At 48.5% G+C, this 21509-nt stretch overlaps 1 protein-coding gene across 7 annotated transcripts in view; it reads left to right on the top strand.

Moving 5' to 3' along the window:
- inpp4b (inositol polyphosphate-4-phosphatase type II B) overlaps window positions 1-21509 on the top strand; it is a 253535-nt gene that overhangs the window by 113023 nt on the left and 119003 nt on the right. The window contains exon 1 of one of the 7 annotated variants that reach the window (XM_045716547.1): window positions 15738-15756. The exons of 5 other annotated variants lie outside the window; for them this stretch is intronic. Coding sequence is in view for 1 of the 2 variants with exons in the window: in XM_045716548.1 (XP_045572504.1) it covers window positions 16191-16196 (6 nt within the window). In the remaining variant the exon portion in view is untranslated. Of the gene's footprint in view, window positions 1-15737; window positions 15757-15965; window positions 16197-21509 lie in introns of those variants that run through there. One more of the 7 variants, XM_045716548.1, reaches the window with a different exon arrangement.

Below are 21509 nucleotides of genomic sequence, written 5' to 3'. Positions count from 1 at the left end.
CACACACATACTGCCCCTAACGTCCCAAATCACACACATACTGCCCCTAACGTCCCAAATCACACACATACTGCCCCTAACGTCCCAAATCACACACATACTGCCCCTAACGTCCCAAATGCACACACATACTGCCCCTAACGTCCCACCTGCACACACATACTGCCCCTAACGTCCCAAATCACACACATACTGCCCCTAACGTCCCAAATCACACACATACTGCCCCTAACGTCCCAAATCACACACACATACTGCCCCTAACGTCCCAAATCACACACATACTGCCCCTAACGTCCCAAATCACACACATACTGCCCCTAACGTCCCAAATCACACACATACTGCCCCTAACGTCCCAAATGCACACACATACTGCCCCTAACGTCCCAAATCACACACATACTGCCCCTAACGTCCCAAATCACACACATACTGCCCCTAACGTCCCAAATCACACACATACTGCCCCTAACGTCCCAAATGCACACACATACTGCCCCTAACGTCCCAAATGCACACACATACTGCCCCTAACGTCCCAAATCACACATACTGCCCCTAACGTCCCAAATCACACATACTGCCCCTAACGTCCCAAATCACACACATACTGCCCCTAACGTCCCAAATCACACACATACTGCCCCTAACGTCCCAAATCACACACATACTGCCCCTAACGTCCCAAATCACACACATACTGCCCCTAACGTCCCAAATCACACACATACTGCCCCTAACGTCCCAAATCACACACATACTGCCCCTAACGTCCCAATCCACACACATACTGCCCCTAACGTCCCAAATCACACACATACTGCCCCTAACGTCCCAAATCACACACATACTGCCCCTAACGTCCCAAAATTCACACACATACTGCCCCTAACGTCCCAAATCACACACATACTGCCCCTAACGTCCCAAATCACACACATACTGCCCCTAACGTCCCAAATCACACACATACTGCCCCTAACGTCCCACCACACACACATACTGCCCCTAACGTCCCAAATCACACACATACTGCCCCTAACGTCCCAAATGCACACACATACTGCCCCTAACGTCCCACTCACACACATACTGCCCCTAACGTCCCAAATCACACACATACTGCCCCTAACGTCCCACCTGCACACACATACTGCCCCTAACGTCCCAAATCACACACATACTGCCCCTAACGTCCCAAATCACACACATACTGCCCCTAACGTCCCACCTGCACACACATACTGCCCCTAACGTCCCAAATCCACACACATACTGCCCCTAACGTCCCAAATCACACACATACTGCCCCTAACGTCCCAAATCACACACATACTGCCCCTAACGTCCCAAATCACACACATACTGCCCCTAACGTCCCAAATCACACACATACTGCCCCTAACGTCCCAAATCACACACATACTGCCCCTAACGTCCCAAATCACACACATACTGCCCCTAACGTCCCACCTGCACACACATACTGCCCCTAACGTCCCAAATCACACACATACTGCCCCTAACGTCCCAAATCACACACATACTGCCCCTAACGTCCCAAATCACACACATACTGCCCCTAACGTCCCAAATCACACACATACTGCCCCTAACGTCCCAAATCACACACATACTGCCCCTAACGTCCCACATGCACACACATACTGCCCCTAACGTCCCAAATCACACACATACTGCCCCTAACGTCCCAAATCACACACATACTGCCCCTAACGTCCCAAATGCACACACATACTGCCCCTAACGTCCCAAATCACACACATACTGCCCCTAACGTCCCAAATGCACACACATACTGCCCCTAACGTCCCAAATGCACACACATACTGCCCCTAACGTCCCAAATGCACACACATACTGCCCCTAACGTCCCAAATCACACACATACTGCCCCTAACGTCCCAAATCACACACATACTGCCCCTAACGTCCCACACCTGCACACACATACTGCCCCTAACGTCCCAAATCACACACATACTGCCCCTAACGTCCCAAATCACACACATACTGCCCCTAACGTCCCAAATCACACACATACTGCCCCTAACGTCCCAAATCACACACATACTGCCCCTAACGTCCCAAATCACACACATACTGCCCCTAACGTCCCAAATCACACACATACTGCCCCTAACGTCCCAAATCACACACATACTGCCCCTAACGTCCCAAATCACACACATACTGCCCCTAACGTCCCAAATCACACACATACTGCCCCTAACGTCCCAAATCACACACATACTGCCCCTAACGTCCCAAATCACACACATACTGCCCCTAACGTCCCAAATGCACACACATACTGCCCCTAACGTCCCAAATCACACACATACTGCCCCTAACGTCCCAAATCACACACATACTGCCCCTAACGTCCCAAATCACACACATACTGCCCCTAACGCCCCAAATCACACACATACTGCCCCTAACGTCCCAACTGCACACACATACTGCCCCTAACGTCCCAAATCACACACATACTGCCCCTAACGTCCCAAATCACACACATACTGCCCCTAACGTCCCAATCACACACATACTGCCCCTAACGTCCCAAATCACACACATACTGCCCCTAACGTCCCAAATCACACACATACTGCCCCTAACGTCCCAAATCGCACACATACTGCCCCTAACGTCCCAAATCGCACACATACTGCCCCTAACGTCCCACCTGCACACACATACTGCCCCTAACGTCCCAAATCACACACATACCGCCCCTAACGTCCCAAATCACACACATACTGCCCCTAACGTCCCAAATCACACACATACTGCCCCTAACGTCCCAAATCGCACACATACTGCCCCTAACGTCCCACATGCACACACATACTGCCCCTAACGTCCCAAATCACACACATACTGCCCCTAACGTCCCAAATCGCACACATACTGCCCCTAACGTCCCAAATCACACACATACTGCCCTTAACGTCCCAAATGCACACACATACTGCCCCTAACGTCCCACATGCACACACATACTGCCCCTAACGTCCCAAATCACACACATACTGCCCCTAACGTCCCAAATCACACACATACTGCCCCTAACGTCCCAATTCACACACATACTGCCCCTAACGTCCCACCTGCACACACATACTGCCCCTAACGTCCCAACTCACACACATACTGCCCCTAACGTCCCAAATCACACACATACTGCCCCTAACGTCCCAAATCACACACATACTGCCCCTAACGTCCCAAATCACACACATACTGCCCCTAACGTCCCAAATCACACACATACTGCCCCTAACGTCCCAAATCACACACATACTGCCCCTAACGTCCCAAATCACACACATACTGCCCCTAACGTCCCAAATCACACACATACTGCCCCTAACGTCCCAAATCACACACATACTGCCCCTAACGTCCCAAATCACACACATACTGCCCCTAACGTCCCAAATCACACACATACTGCCCCTAACGTCCCAAATCACACACATACTGCCCCTAACGTCCCAAATCACACACATACTGCCCCTAACGTCCCACATCACACATACTGCCCCTAACGTCCCAAATCACACACATACTGCCCCTAACGTCCCAATTCACACATACTGCCCCTAACGTCCCAATTCACACACATACTGCCCCTAACGTCCCAAATCACACACATACTGCCCCTAACGTCCCAAATTCACACACATACTGCCCCTAACGTCCCAAATCACACACATACTGCCCCTAACGTCCCAAACACACACATACTGCCCCTAACGTCCCAAATCACACACATACTGCCCCTAACGTCCCAAATCACACACATACTGCCCCTAACGTCCCAAATCACACACATACTGCCCCTAACGTCCCAAATCACACACATACTGCCCCTAACGTCCCAAATCACACACATACTGCCCCTAACGTCCCAAATCACACACATACTGCCCCTAACGTCCCAAATCACACACATACTGCCCCTAACGTCCCAAATCACACACATACTGCCCCTAACGTCCCAAATCACACACATACTGCCCCTAACGTCCCACCTGCACACACATACTGCCCCTAACGTCCCAAATCACACACATACTGCCCCTAACGTCCCAAATCACACACATACTGCCCCTAACGTCCCACCTGCACACACATACTGCCCCTAACGTCCCAAATGCACACACATACTGCCCCTAACGTCCCACCTGCACACACATACTGCCCCTAACGTCCCAAATCACACACATACTGCCCCTAACGTCCCAAATCACACACATACTGCCCCTAACGTCCCAAATCACACACATACTGCCCCTAACGTCCCACCTGCACACACATACTGCCCCTAACGTCCCAAATCACACACATACTGCCCCTAACGTCCCAAATCGCACACATACTGCCCCTAACGTCCCAAATCACACACATACTGCCCCTAACGTCCCAAATCACACACATACTGCCCCTAACGTCCCAAATCACACACATACTGCCCCTAACGTCCCAAATGCACACATACTGCCCCTAACGTCCCAATTCACACACATACTGCCCCTAACGTCCCAATTCACACACATACTGCCCCTAACGTCCCAAATCACACACATACTGCCCCTAACGTCCCAATTCACACACATACTGCCCCTAACGTCCCAAATCACACACATACTGCCCCTAACGTCCCAAATCACACACATACTGCCCCTAACGTCCCAAATCACACACATACTGCCCCTAACGTCCCAAATCACACACATACTGCCCCTAACGTCCCAAATCACACACATACTGCCCCTAACGTCCCAAATCACACACATACTGCCCCTAACGTCCCAAATCACACACATACTGCCCCTAACGTCCCAAATCACACACATACTGCCCCTAACGTCCCAAATCACACACATACTGCCCCTAACGTCCCAAATCACACACATACTGCCCCTAACGTCCCAAATCGCACACATACTGCCCCTAACGTCCCAAATCACACACATACTGCCCCTAACGTCCCAATTCACACACATACTGCCCCTAACGTCCCAATTCACACACATACTGCCCCTAACGTCCCAAATCACACACATACTGCCCCCTAACGTCCCAAATCACACACATACTGCCCCTAACGTCCCAAATCACACACATACTGCCCCTAACGTCCCAAATCACACACATACTGCCCCTAACGTCCCAAATGCACACACATACTGCCCCTAACGTCCCAAATCACACACATACTGCCCTAACGTCCCAAATCACACACATACTGCCCCTAACGTCCCAAATCGCACACATACTGCCCCTAACGTCCCAAATCACACACATACTGCCCCTAACGTCCCAATTCACACACATACTGCCCCTAACGTCCCAAATCACACACATACTGCCCCTAACGTCCCACCTGCACACACATACTGCCCCTAACGTCCCAATTCACACACATACTGCCCCTAACGTCCCAAATCACACACATACTGCCCCTAACGTCCCAACTCACACACATACTGCCCCTAACGTCCCAAATCACACACATACTGCCCCTAACGTCCCAAATCACACACATACTGCCCCTAACGTCCCAAATCACACACATACTGCCCCTAACGTCCCAATTCACACACATACTGCCCCTAACGTCCCAAATCACACACATACTGCCCCTAACGTCCCAAATCACACACATACTGCCCCTAACGTCCCAAATCACACACATACTGCCCCTAACGTCCCAAATCACACACATACTGCCCCTAACGTCCCAAATCACACACATACTGCCCCTAACGTCCCAAATCACACACATACTGCCCCTAACGTCCCAATTCACACACATACTGCCCCTAACGTCCCAAATCACACACATACTGCCCCTAACGTCCCAATTCACACACATACTGCCCCTAACGTCCCAAATCACACACATACTGCCCCTAACGTCCCAAATCACACACATACTGCCCCTAACGTCCCAATTCACACACATACTGCCCCTAACGTCCCAATTCACACACATACTGCCCCTAACGTCCCAAATCACACACATACTGCCCCTAACGTCCCAAATCACACACATACTGCCCCTAACGTCCCAAATCACACACATACTGCCCCTAACGTCCCAAATCACACACATACTGCCCCTAACGTCCCACCATACACACATACTGCCCCTAACGTCCCAATTCACACACATACTGCCCCTAACGTCCCAAATCACACACATACTGCCCCTAACGTCCCAATTCACACACATACTGCCCCTAACGTCCCACCTGCACACATACTGCCCCTAACGTCCCAAATCACACACATACTGCCCCTAACGTCCCAAATCACACACATACTGCCCCTAACGTCCCAAATCACACACATACTGCCCCTAACGTCCCAAATCACACACATACTGCCCCTAACGTCCCAAATCACACACATACTGCCCCTAACGTCCCAAATCACACACATACTGCCCCTAACGTCCCAAATCACACACATACTGCCCCTAACGTCCCAAATCACACACATACTGCCCCTAACGTCCCAAATCACACACATACTGCCCCTAACGTCCCACAATCACACACATACTGCCCCTAACGTCCCAAATCACACACATACTGCCCCTAACGTCCCAAATCACACACATACTGCCCCTAACGTCCCAAATGCACACACATACTGCCCCTAACGTCCCAAATCACACACATACTGCCCCTAACGTCCCAAATCACACACATACTGCCCCTAACGTCCCAAATCACACACATACTGCCCCTAACGTCCCAAATCACACACATACTGCCCCTAACGTCCCAAATCACACACATACTGCCCCTAACGTCCCAAATCACACACATACTGCCCCTAACGTCCCAAATCACACACATACTGCCCCTAACGTCCCAAATCACACACATACTGCCCCTAACGTCCCAATTCACACACATACTGCCCCTAACGTCCCAATTCACACACATACTGCCCCTAACGTCCCAACTGCACACACATACTGCCCCTAACGTCCCAAATCACACACATACTGCCCCTAACGTCCCAAATCACACACATACTGCCCCTAACGTCCCAATTCACACACATACTGCCCCTAACGTCCCACCTGCACACATACTGCCCCTAACGTCCCAAATCACACACATACTGCCCCTAACGTCCCAATTCACACACATACTGCCCCTAACGTCCCAATTCACACACATACTGCCCCTAACGTCCCAATTCACACACATACTGCCCCTAACGTCCCAAATCACACACATACTGCCCCTAACGTCCCAAATCACACACATACTGCCCCTAACGTCCCAATTCGCACACATACTGCCCCTAACGTCCCAAATCACACACATACTGCCCCTAACGTCCCAATTCACACACATACTGCCCCTAACGTCCCAAATCCACACACATACTGCCCCTAACGTCCCAAATCACACACATACTGCCCCTAACGTCCCAAATCACACACATACTGCCCCTAACGTCCCAAATCACACACATACTGCCCCTAACGTCCCAAATCACACATACTGCCCCTAACGTCCCAATTCACACACATACTGCCCCTAACGTCCCAATTCACACACTTACTGCCCTTAACGTCCCAATTCACACACATACTGCCCCTAACGTCCCAAATCACACACATACTGCCCCTAACGTCCCAAATCACACACATACTGCCCCTAACGTCCCAAATCACACACATACTGCCCCTAACGTCCCAAATCACACACATACTGCCCCTAACGTCCCAAATCACACACATACTGCCCCTAACGTCCCAATTCACACACATACTGCCCCTAACGTCCCAATTCACACACATACTGCCCCTAACGTCCCAAATCACACACATACTGCCCCTAACGTCCCAAATCACACACATACTGCCCCTAACGTCCCAAATCACACACATACTGCCCCTAACGTCCCAAATCACACACATACTGCCCCTAACGTCCCAAATCACACACATACTGCCCCTAACGTCCCACCTGCACACACATACTGCCCCTAACGTCCCACCTGCACACACATACTGCCCCTAACGTCCCAATTCACACACATACTGCCCCTAACGTCCCAAATCACACACATACTGCCCCTAACGTCCCAATTCACACACATACTGCCCCTAACGTCCCAAATCACACACATACTGCCCCTAACGTCCCAAATCACACACATACTGCCCCTAACGTCCCAAATCACACACATACTGCCCCTAACGTCCCAAATCACACACATACTGCCCCTAACGTCCCAAATCACACACATACTGCCCCTAACGTCCCAAATCACACACATACTGCCCCTAATGTCCCAAATCACACACATACTGCCCCTAACGTCCCAAATCACACACATACTGCCCCTAACGTCCCAAATCACACACATACTGCCCCTAACGTCCCAAATCACACACATACTGCCCCTAACGTCCCACCTGCACACACATACTGCCCCTAACGTCCCAAATCACACACATACTGCCCCTAACGTCCCAATTCACACACATACTGCCCCTAACGTCCCAATTCACACACATACTGCCCCTAACGTCCCAATTCACACACATACTGCCCCTAACGTCCCAATTCACACATACTGCCCCTAACGTCCCAAATCACACACATACTGCCCCTAACGTCCCAAATCACACACATACTGCCCCTAACGTCCCAAATCACACACATACTGCCCCTAACGTCCCACCTGCACACACATACTGCCCCTAACGTCCCAATTCACACACATACTGCCCCTAACGTCCCAAATCACACACATACTGCCCCTAACGTCCCAAATCACACACATACTGCCCCTAACGTCCCAAATCACACACATACTGCCCCTAACGTCCCAATTCACACATACTGCCCCTAACGTCCCAAATCACACACATACCGCCCCTAACGTCCCAAATCACACACATACTGCCCCTAACGTCCCAAATCACACACATACTGCCCCTAACGTCCCAAATCACACACATACTGCCCCTAACGTCCCAATTCACACACATACTGCCCCTAACGTCCCAATTCACACACATACTGCCCCTAACGTCCCAAATCACACACATACTGCCCCTAACGTCCCAAATCACACACATACTGCCCCTAACGTCCCAAATCACACACATACTGCCCCTAACGTCCCACCTGCACACACATACTGCCCCTAACGTCCCAAATCACACACATACTGCCCCTAACGTCCCAAATGCACACACATACTGCCCCTAACGTCCCAAATGCACACACATACTGCCCCTAACGTCCCAAATCACACACATACTGCCCCTAACGTCCCAAATCACACACATACTGCCCCTAACGTCCCAACATCACACATACTGCCCCTAACGTCCCAAATCACACACATACTGCCCCTAACGTCCCAATTCACACACATACTGCCCCTAACGTCCCAAATCACACACATACTGCCCCTAACGTCCCAAATCACACACATACTGCCCCTAACGTCCCAATTCACACACATACTGCCCCTAACGTCCCAAATCACACACATACTGCCCCTAACGTCCCAAATCACACACATACTGCCCCTAACGTCCCAAATCACACACATACTGCCCCTAACGTCCCAAATGCACACACATACTGCCCCTAACGTCCCAACTCACACACATACTGCCCCTAACGTCCCAATTCACACACATACTGCCCCTAACGTCCCAAATCACACACATACTGCCCCTAACGTCCCAATTCACACACATACTGCCCCTAACGTCCCAAATCACACACATACTGCCCCTAACGTCCCAATTCACACACATACTGCCCCTAACGTCCCAATTCACACACATACTGCCCCTAACGTCCCACCTGCACACACATACTGCCCCTAACGTCCCACCTGCACACACATACTGCCCCTAACGTCCCAAATCACACACATACTGCCCCTAACGTCCCACCTGCACACACATACTGCCCCTAACGTCCCAAATCACACACATACTGCCCCTAACGTCCCACCTGCACACACATACTGCCCCTAACGTCCCAAATCACACACATACTGCCCCTAACGTCCCAAATTCACACACATACTGCCCCTAACGTCCCACCTGCACACACATACTGCCCCTAACGTCCCACCTGCACACACATACTGCCCCTAACGTCCCAATTCACACACATACTGCCCCTAACGTCCCAAATCACACACATACTGCCCCTAACGTCCCAAATCACACACATACTGCCCCTAACGTCCCACCTGCACACACATACTGCCCCTAACGTCCCAATTCACACACATACTGCCCCTAACGTCCCAAATCACACACATACTGCCCCTAACGTCCCAAATCACACACATACTGCCCCTAACGTCCCAATTCACACACATACTGCCCCTAACGTCCCAAACTGCACACATACTGCCCCTAACGTCCCAAATCACACACATACTGCCCCTAACGTCCCAAATCACACACATACTGCCCCTAACGTCCCACCTGCACACACATACTGCCCCTAACGTCCCAAATCACACACATACTGCCCCTAACGTCCCACCTGCACACACATACTGCCCCTAACGTCCCAAATCGCACACATACTGCCCCTAACGTCCCAAATCACACACATACTGCCCCTAACGTCCCAAATCACACACATACTGCCCCTAACGTCCCAATTCACACACATACTGCCCCTAACGTCCCAAATCACACACATACTGCCCCTAACGTCCCAAATCACACACATACTGCCCCTAACGTCCCAAATCACACACATACTGCCCCTAACGTCCCAAATCACACACATACTGCCCCTAACGTCCCAATTCACACACATACTGCCCCTAACGTCCCAATTCACACACATACTGCCCCTAACGTCCCAATTCACACACATACTGCCCCTAACGTCCCACCTGCACACACATACTGCCCCTAACGTCCCAAATGCACACACATACTGCCCCTAACGTCCCAAATCACACACATACTGCCCCTAACGTCCCAATTCACACACATACTGCCCCTAACGTCCCAACTGCACACACATACTGCCCCTAACGTCCCAAATCACACACATACTGCCCCTAACGTCCCAAATGCACACACATACTGCCCCTAACGTCCCAAATCACACACATACTGCCCCTAACGTCCCACCTGCACACACATACTGCCCCTAACGTCCCACCTGCACACACATACTGCCCCTAACGTCCCACCTGCACACACATACTGCCCCTAACGTCCCACCTGCACACACATACTGCCCCTAACGTCCCAATTCACACACATACTGCCCCTAACGTCCCAATTCACACACATACTGCCCCTAACGTCCCAAATCACACACATACTGCCCCTAACGTCCCAATTCACACACATACTGCCCCTAACGTCCCAATTCACACACATACTGCCCCTAACGTCCCAAATCACACACATACTGCCCCTAACGTCCCAAATCACACACATACTGCCCCTAACGTCCCAAATCACACACATACTGCCCCTAACGTCCCACCTGCACACACATACTGCCCCTAACGTCCCAAATCACACACATACTGCCCCTAACGTCCCAACTCACACACATACTGCCCCTAACGTCCCAAATGCACACACATACTGCCCCTAACGTCCCAAATCACACACATACTGCCCCTAACGTCCCAAATCACACACATACTGCCCCTAACGTCCCAAATCACACACATACTGCCCCTAACGTCCCACATTCACACACATACTGCCCCTAACGTCCCAAATCACACACATACTGCCCCTAACGTCCCAATTCACACACATACTGCCCCTAACGTCCCAAATCACACACATACTGCCCCTAACGTCCCAAATCACACACATACTGCCCCTAACGTCCCACCTGCACACACATACTGCCCCTAACGTCCCAAATCACACACATACTGCCCCTAACGTCCCAAATGCACACACATACTGCCCCTAACGTCCCAAATGCACACACATACTGCCCCTAACGTCCCAATTCACACACATACTGCCCCTAACGTCCCAAATCACACACATACTGCCCCTAACGTCCCACATGCACACACATACTGCCCCTAACGTCCCAATTGCACACACATACTGCCCCTAACGTCCCAATTCACACACATGCTGCCCCTAACGTCCCAAATCACACACATACTGCCCCTAACGTCCCAAATGCACACACATACTGCCCCTAACGTCCCAATTCACACACATACTGCCCCTAACGTCCCAAATCACACACATACTGCCCCTAACGTCCCAAATCACACACATACTGCCCCTAACGTCCCAAATGCACACACACATACTGCCCCTAACGTCCCAAATCACACACATACTGCCCCTAACGTCCCAAATCACACACATACTGCCCCTAACGTCCCAAATCACACACATACTGCCCCTAACGTCCCAACTTCACACACATACTGCCCCTAACGTCCCCAATTCACACACATACTGCCCCTAACGTCCCAAATGCACACACATACTGCCCCTAACGTCCCAATTCACAAACATACTGCCCCTAACGTCCCAATTCACACACATACTGCCCCTAACGTCCCAAATCACACACATACTGCCCCTAACGTCCCACCTGCACACACATACTGCCCCTAACGTCCCAAATCACACACATACTGCCCCTAACGTCCCACCTGCACACACATACTGCCCCTAACCTCCCACCTGCACACACATACTGCCCCTAACGTCCCAATTCACACACATACTGCCCCTAACGTCCCAAATCACACACATACTGCCCCTAACGTCCCACCTGCACACACATACTGCCCCTAACGTCCCACCTGCACGCACATACTGCCCCTAACGTCCCAATTCACACACATACTGCCCCTAACGTCCCAATTCACACACATGCTGCCCCTAACGACCCAATTCACACACATGCTGCCCCTAACGACCCAATTCACACACATGCTGCCCCTAACGTCCCAAATCACACACATGCTGCCCCTAACGTCCCACCTGCACACACATGCTGCCCCTAACGTCCCAATTCACACACATGCTGCCCCTAACGTCCCAATTCACACACATACTGCCCCTAACGTCCCAAATCACACACATACTGCCCCTAACGTCCCAATTCACACACATACTGCCCCTAACGTCCCAAATCACACACATACTGCCCCTAACGTCCCAAATCACACACATACTGCCCCTAACGTCCCACCTGCACACACATACTGCCCCTAACGTCCCACCTGCACACACATACTGCCCCTAACGTCCCACCTGCACACACATGCTGCCCCTAACGTCCCACCTGCACACACATGCTGCCCCTAACGTCCCAATTCACACACATACTGCCCCTAACATCCCAATTCACACACATGCTGCCCCTAACGTCCCAAATCACACACATGCTGCCCCTAACGTCCCAAATCACACACATACTGCCCCTAACGTCCCAATTCACACACATACTGCCCCTGACGTCCCAAATCACACACATACTGCCCTTAACGTCCCAAATCACACAATGGAGAGTTAACAACCTGTATATTTTCTTGTTTGAGCCCTGGGCCTCAAACCACGGGATGTCCTATAGCTAGGTACAGTAATAGGTCTATCAATGTTCCTGCTACAGCAGCAAAATAATCCTGCAGCAACAGGAAATGTGAATTATTATGTGGATTATAATTAATGGAGATTTTTGGAAGTGGTTGATCGATGTTTTGTTAGGGAAAATAATCACGTCTGAAGCCTTTTTTTAACCTCAAATACACTACAAGTTCTCCTGCGACAGGGTGATCAAATTAAGATCCATCTATAGGTCGTCTTCAACATCGTATTGTGCTTCAACAGGTCGTTGTGTGTGTGTGTGTGTGTGTGTGTGTGTGTGTGTGTGTGTGTGTGTGTGTGTGTGTGTGTGTGTGTGTGTGTGTGTGTGTGTGTGTGTGTGTGTGTGTGTGTGTGTGTGTGTGTGTGTGTGTGTGTGTGTGTGTGCAGGTTTGTGTTTGTGCAGGTTTGTGTTTGTGAGTTGATCCGATCATTTCAGACTGCGGTGAATCAGGCTATGGTTTCAGTTTTGTGAAAGACCATTCTGCACCGTCACTCATCTAGCCATGGGTTTCCACTTCAGCGACTGTGGTGAAAAAGCTTTCCAGAATAGAGCTTCTGCATCAGTTTAAACTATATTTGACTGGCCAGTTTAGCCGTGTGAGAGGAAGGCTTCTCTGTGAGAGGAACATTTCTACGAACTGATAATGAAATGGAGAGTATCACTTCTCATGATGTCTCCTCTCGATAGAACACACACACACAGTACTAGAGAAAAGGGGAAGTTGTGCAACCACTGAGAAGGCTGGAGACTTGATAACAGTCTGATAAGGGCTCTTCTCTCTTTCTCTCACATTGACGTCTGGGGCTGTGTACTGTAACACTTGTGAAACTAAAGCGTGGCGTCCGCTGATAGTGACAGAGAAGACGGTAATTCAGCTGCACTTGTTTCAGTACTGGTGAAGTGTACGGGTGAATAGAGGATTTGGTATGGGAGTCCGAGTATGGGAGTTAGTGCTTTGGAATTGAATGGGGGAGTCGATGCATTGGAATTGAATGAAGGTCTATGTAGTGAAGTCTATAGACCTGTGTTGGCTGGGAGGCTTTACTGACTGTGAGGGGAAAAAAAGGCCTTTGCTTTTATCACCTCCTCTACAGTGGGATTAGCCATTAAACTTTATGGACTAGACTGGCCAGGGGGACGTCTAGAGGTGCTTTCGCCCCCACACAGAGCACCTAAGGCGGGCTGCGGTTACCAAGAGCTCAGCCTGTTTCTCACGTTTCAACCCCCTGGAGCTCTACTAGTAAGACAGGAATTGATTTGGACTGAAGTACGGTCTACTGGCAACTCTACTGTGCTTCCAGCTCACCTGAAAGGTGTAAGGGATTCTAAAGGGAATCTTGGATACGCACAGTCTGCTTGGTGTGACTCTGTAGGTTGCACAGTCTGCTTGGTGTGACTCTGTGGGTTGCACAGTCTGCTTGGTGTGACTCTGTAGGTTTCACAGTCTGCTTGGTGTGACTGTAGGTTTCACAGTCTGCTTGGTGTGACTCTGTAGGTTGCACAGTCTGCTTGGTGTGACTCTGTAGGTTGCACAGTCTGCTTGGTGTGACTCTGTAGGTTGCACAGTCTGCTTGGTGTGACTCTACGTTTCACAGTCTGCTTGGTGTGACTCTGTAGGTTGCAGTCTGCTTGGTGTGACTCTGTAGGTTTCACAGTCTGCTTGGTGTGACTCTGTAGGTTGCACAGTCTGCTTGGTGTGACTCTGTAGGTTGCACAGTCTGCTTGGTGTGACTCTGTGGGTTGCACAGTCTGCTTGGTGTGACTCTGTAAGTTTCACAGTCTGCTTGGTGTGACTCTGTAGGTTGCACAGTCTGCTTGGTGTGACTCTGTAGGTTGCAGTCTGCTTGGTGTGACTCTGTAGGTTGCAGTCTGCTTGGTGTGACTCTGTAGGTTTCACAGTCTGCTTGGTGTGACTCTGTAGGTTGCACAGTCTGCTTGGTGTGACTCTGTAGGTTGCACAGTCTGCTTGGTGTGACTCTGTAGGTTGCACAAGTTGGCCTGCGACCCTACATGTGTGTCTGAGAGGTCAGGACTCAGCCACATGAACATGGCCCGTGCTTACTGCCCTTGTTTCCATGGCAGAAGAAGGACTGAGGTAAGAGAAGGTGGAGGGAGGGAGGGAGGGAGGGAGGGAGGGAGGGATGGGTGACAGCATGGGGGGATAGGTGTCTTGGTTCAGGGCATGTGTGGACAGGCTGTGGAATGTGTGTGATTATTAGTGTGTGTGTGTGTGTGTCTATTGCTGTGTGCGTACTGTATATGCAGGAGCACGTGTGTTTGCACAGTTGTAATCTGTCTGGACAGATCCCGTCCGTTCCTACAGCTCACCTGACTTATTGTGAAAATGTAGCCTGTAGCTCAGTTTCACTTGCTAGAACAGTCCTCCACAGAGAACAATCATTCTGTAGTATTGACCTCGGTGTGCTTCGGCAGCTAGCCTCTCTTTCTCCTATACCTCCAACACCATGGATCTACTCCCTAACTGCCGTTGAAGGGATCCTAAAAAAAGAGCGTCATTAATCACAATATATGCTGGTAGGTTATTTATTTTCCGCAGTGTACCTAGGGGTAACTTTCTCTCTGTCTGTCTCTGGCTCTGGCTCTGCCTGCGGAACTGGAGCCTCGGAGCAAAAGCATATTCCACCTGGTGCCAAGATTCTCCGTTGTGTTTGGTTAAGGCAGATGATATGAGTCTCTTGTGCATTGAGGAGAGTGGTAGCCTATGATTTTCTATGGGTCCATCTGCTTCTCTCTGTCATTGATGGTTTGTTAGTCAAACATGATGCTTTTGCCTTTTTGGATGTTTTTCTGTACACTCGGCTCCTAAACACAAGCTGTCAGGTAATCAACACCCAGAATGCATTGGTAATAACACAACATCATGACATTTGATTGGTTAATGTTTAATGCATTGCTGTAATAGACACAGAATGGGGAGAATATATGGGTATGTGGTCATAGTGGCTTTTCTGGCTTTAAAGATATGTTTCTGAAGATGGCTGTGGTCTAAGCATGGGCTTTAAAGATATGTTTCTGAAGATGGCTGTGGTCTAAGCATGGGCTTTAAAGATATGTTTCTGAAGATGGCTGTGGTCTAAGCATGGGCTTTAAAGATATGTTTCTGAAGATGGCTGTGGTCTAAGCATGGGCTTTAAAGATATGTTTCTGAAGATGGCTGTGGTCTAAGCATGGGCTTTAAAGATATGTTTCTGAAGATGGCTGTGGTCTAAGCATGGGCTTTAAAGATATGTTTCTGAAGATGGCTGTGGTCTAAGCATGGGCTTTAAAGATATGTTTCTGAAGATGGCTGTGGTCTAAGCATGGGCTTTAAAGATATGTTTCTGAAGATGGCTGTGGTCTAAGCATGGGCTTTAAATATATGTTTCTGAAGATGGCTGTGGTGTAAGCATGGGCAGTTTCCCCCCAAACATACATTTAATTCTAACAAACATACAATTTAAGCTTTTCGCTGAATCACTTGAGCGTTAGTTGATGGGATACAGTTGAAGTCGGAAGTTTACGTAAACCTTAGCCAAATACATTTGAACTCAGTTTTTCACAATTCCTGACATTTAATCCTAGTGAAGATTCCCTGTCTTAGGACCACTACTTTATTTTAAGAATGTGAAATGTCAGAATAATAGTAGCAAGAATGATTTATTTCAGCTTTTATTTCTTTCTTTCATCACATTCCCAGTGGGTCAGAAGTTTACATACACTCAACTAGTATTTGGTAGCATTGCCTTTAAATTGTTTAACTTGGGTCAAACGTTTCACGTAGCTTTCCACAAGCTTCCCACAATAAGTTGGGTGAATTTTGGCCCATTCCTCCTGACAGAGCTGGTGTAACTGAGTCAGGTTTGTAGGCCTCCTTGTTCGCACACGCTTTTTCAGTTCTGCCCACACATTTTCTATAGTATTGAGGTCAGGGCCTTGGGATGGCCACTCCAATAGCTTGAATTTGTTGTCCTTAAGCCATTTTGCCACAACTTTGGAAGTATGCTTTGGGTCATTTGTCCATTTGGAAGACCCATTTGCGACTAAGCTTTAACCTCTATGGGCTAGGTGGGACGCAAGCGTCCCACCCGTGGTGCACTCCATCAACAGCAGGTGCATTTCAAGAGCGGCAAATTTGAATCCAAATAAATGTCAAAATTCAAATTTTTCAAACATACAACTATTTTACACCCTTTGAAAGATAAACATCTCCTTAATCTAACCACGTTTTACGATTTCAAAAAGGTTTTACGGCGAAAGCATAAATTTAGAGTATGTTAGGACAGTACATTTACAAGAGTTGTGTGTAATGTTGTGCCAATTCAAAGACAGGCGTCACCAAAACCATAAAATCAGCTAAAATTATGCACTAACCTTTTACAATCTCCAACAGATGACACTCCTAGGACATTGTGTTAGACAATGCATGCATTTTTTGTTCTATCAAGTTCATATTTATATCCAAAAACAGCGTTTTACTGTGGCGTTGATGTTCAGGAAATCGTTTCCCTCCAATAACCGGCATTCAAGTCAGCACCACAAATTAAATAATTAAAATTAGAAAACATTGGTAAAATATTATATTGTCATTTAAAGAATTATAGATTTACATCTCTTGAACGCAATCAACTTGCCAGATTTAAAAATAACCTTACTGGGAAATCACACTTTGCAATAATCTGAGCACTGCGCCCAGAAAAATACGCGTTGCGATACAGACTAGCCGCCATGTTGGGGAGATCTAAAATCGAAAATACTATGTAAATAATCCATTACCTTTGATTCTCTTCATCAGATGTCACTTCCAGGTATCACAGGTCCATAACGAATGTAGTTTTGTTCAAAAAAGCTCATCATTTATGTCCAAAAATCTCCGTCTTGTTAGCACATGATCTAAGCCCGCCGGACTTCACTTCATGAACGAGGGAAAAAATATATTTACGTTCGTTCAAACATGTCAAACGTTGTATAGCATAAATCATTAGGGCCTTTTTAACCAGAACATGAATAATATTCAAGGTGGACGAATGCATTCTCTTTTATAACGTATTGGAACGAGGGTACCCAACATGAACTCGCGCGCCAGGTGTCTAATGGGCCATCATCGTTCCATGGCTCTTGTTCGGTCAGATCTCCCTCCAGAAGACTCAAACCACTTTGTAAAGGCTGGTGACATCTAGTGGAAGCAATAGGAAGTGCCAAAATATTCCTCAGCCCCTGTGTTTTTCAATGGCATAGGCTTAAAGGTAATACAACACATCAGGTATCCACTTCCTGTCAGAATCTGTCTCAGGGTTTTGCCTGCCAAATGAGTTCTGTTATACTCACAGACACCATTCAAACAGTTTTAGAAACTTTAGGGTGTTTTCTATCCATATATAATAAGTATATGCATATTCTAGTTACTGGGTAGGATTAGTAACCAGATTAAATTGGGTACATTTTTTTATCCAGCCGTGCAAATACTGCCCCCTAGCCCTAACAGGTTAACTTCCTGACTGATGTCTTGAGATGTTGCTTCAATTTATCCACATAATTTTCCGTCCTCATCTTCACAAAGTCCTTTGCTGTTGTTCTGGGATTGATTTGCAATTTATCGCACCAAAGTACGTTCACCTCTAGGAGACAGAAGGCGACTCCTTCCTGAGCGGTATGACGGCTGCGTGGTCCCATGGTGTTTATACTTGCATACTATTGTTTGTACAGATGAACATGGTACCTTCAGGCGTTAGAAATTCCTCCCAAAGATGAACCAGACCTGTGGAGGTTACAATTTTTTTCTGAGGTCTTGGCTGATTTCTTTAGATTTTCCCATGATGTCAAGCAAAGAGGCACTGAGTTTGAAGGTAGGCCTTGAAATGCATCCACAGGTACACCTCCAATTGACTCAAATGATGTCAGTTAGCCTATCAGAAGCTTCTAAAGGACAAATTACTTGTGTCATGCACAAAGTAGATGCCCTAACTGACTTGCCAAAACTATAGTTTGTTAACAAGACATTTGTGGAGTGGTTGAAAAACGAGTTTTAATGACTCCAACCTAAATGTATGCAAACTTCTGACTTCAACTGTATTTGCATATCTCTCTCAGTGACCGTTGTCTTTCATGGTTGCTGTCACTGACCCAGTAACTCACGTCTCCAGTTACTTTGTGATTGGCAGAGTTTTGATCAACTAGCGTTTTGAAACGAGACCGTTTTCTTCTTCAATTGAAGGAATTCTTATTTAATCGTTTGAAGGCAGACTGCTCAGTGGGAGTCTGGGAGTAACGATAGTCTACACTATTATTAGCAGCCTGTTTATCCCATGTAACGGCCGATAACTGTTATGTTAAATATGAAAGGCTTCATTCTTTCTCTTTTTCTAAATCAGACACAATATGAATTCATAGATCAACTGTATTTGTATGTGATGGCAGAATCAATGGAATGATTATAAATTGTATTCCAAGTTGCCGCTGCGGCCCTTGATGGGCTTCAGAATTGGGTTTTCATAACGGATACAAATATGAATTGAAAAATGGATAGGTAAATATGTGGTGAAAAGAAAATGATACCTGATCGTTTGGTCAGAACTCCCGGTCATTAAACAGCCTGACACTGCAGAAACAGACACAGTACACTACTGAGAACGAAGACTGTTGATGCTATGTTGTCATTCACGCTCCGCTGTAGCACTGTAACCGTGGCGATGGGGACGGTGGAGGGGCTGGGAAAGGGGAGCTTAGTCTGATGGCTGACCTGTTATTTTGGATCAAAGGGGAAGGGAGGACAAGCCGTGCAAAGAGGGAGGGAAACGATGGGCTCGCTCAAGCATGACACCCCTCCTCCAGGGTGTGTGTGTGTGTGTGTGTGTGTGTGTGTGTGTGTGTGTGTGTGTGTGTGTGTGTGTGTGTGTGTGTGTACAGGTGAAAAGAAACATTGTGCAAACAGTACCAGTTTATGTACAGTACGAAGGTGTTTAGGTGTGAGCAAGTGTGTGTATGTTTTTTAATCACAGTGATTCCAGCCGATATTCAACACAGTCCATTGAGTTCCTTTAAAAGGCTCTGTAAAACCAGTGAGATCAGTATACAGTCCATACAAGTTGATGGTAGTGGAAAAGTTTCCCTTTTTGTGGTTTCAGGATGACCTTTCTATGACCCAGTGTTGGAGCTGTCTATTTTAAAAGCTGCCCTAGTTGACTCATTTGGCCAGCATAGGTGTGTGTGTGTGTGTGTGTTTGTCTACGATATGTGTACCTGTGAGTGTTGATAAGCTGTGTGTGTTTTTTCTTTCTGCTGGTATTACTGTCTCCCATGGTAACATGGCACATTAAACCTGTTTAATCCACGCCAGGCCTGAGCTCAGATCAGGCAACAGACTCAAGCTCGCTGTCCTTGAGCTCAGTGTGGATGTATGTTGTTGCAGAACATGTGTGCGTTGGGGTGTTTGTGTCTCTGTCTACAGTGTAATGGTGTCTGCCTGTCTGTGACTCTGAGTGTGCCTGTGCTGTGCAGCTCTGTCTGTCTGTGATGTTGGGTGTGTCTGTGCTGTGCAGCTCTGTCTGTCTGTGATGTTGGGTGTGTCTGTACAGCTCTGTCTGCCTGTGATGTTGGGTGTGTCTGTACAGCTCTGTCTGTCTGTGATGTTGGGTGTGTCTGTACAGCTCTGTCTGCCTGTGATGTTGGGTGTGTCTGTACAGCTCTGTCTGTCTGTGATGTTGGGTGTGTCTGTACAGCTCTGTCTGTCTGTGATGTTGGGTGTGTCTGTACAGCTCTGTCTGCCTGTGATGTTGGGTGTGTCTGTACAGCTCTGTCTGTCTGTGATGTTGGGTGTGTCTGTACAGCTCTGTCTGCCTGTGATGTTGGGTG

This window comes from Salmo salar, chromosome ssa04 (assembly GCF_905237065.1).
Source record: "Salmo salar chromosome ssa04, Ssal_v3.1, whole genome shotgun sequence".
NCBI lineage: Eukaryota > Metazoa > Chordata > Actinopteri > Salmoniformes > Salmonidae > Salmo > Salmo salar.
Note: the sequence above shows the minus strand (reverse complement) of the source record. Positions and strands in the feature narration are given on the sequence as shown.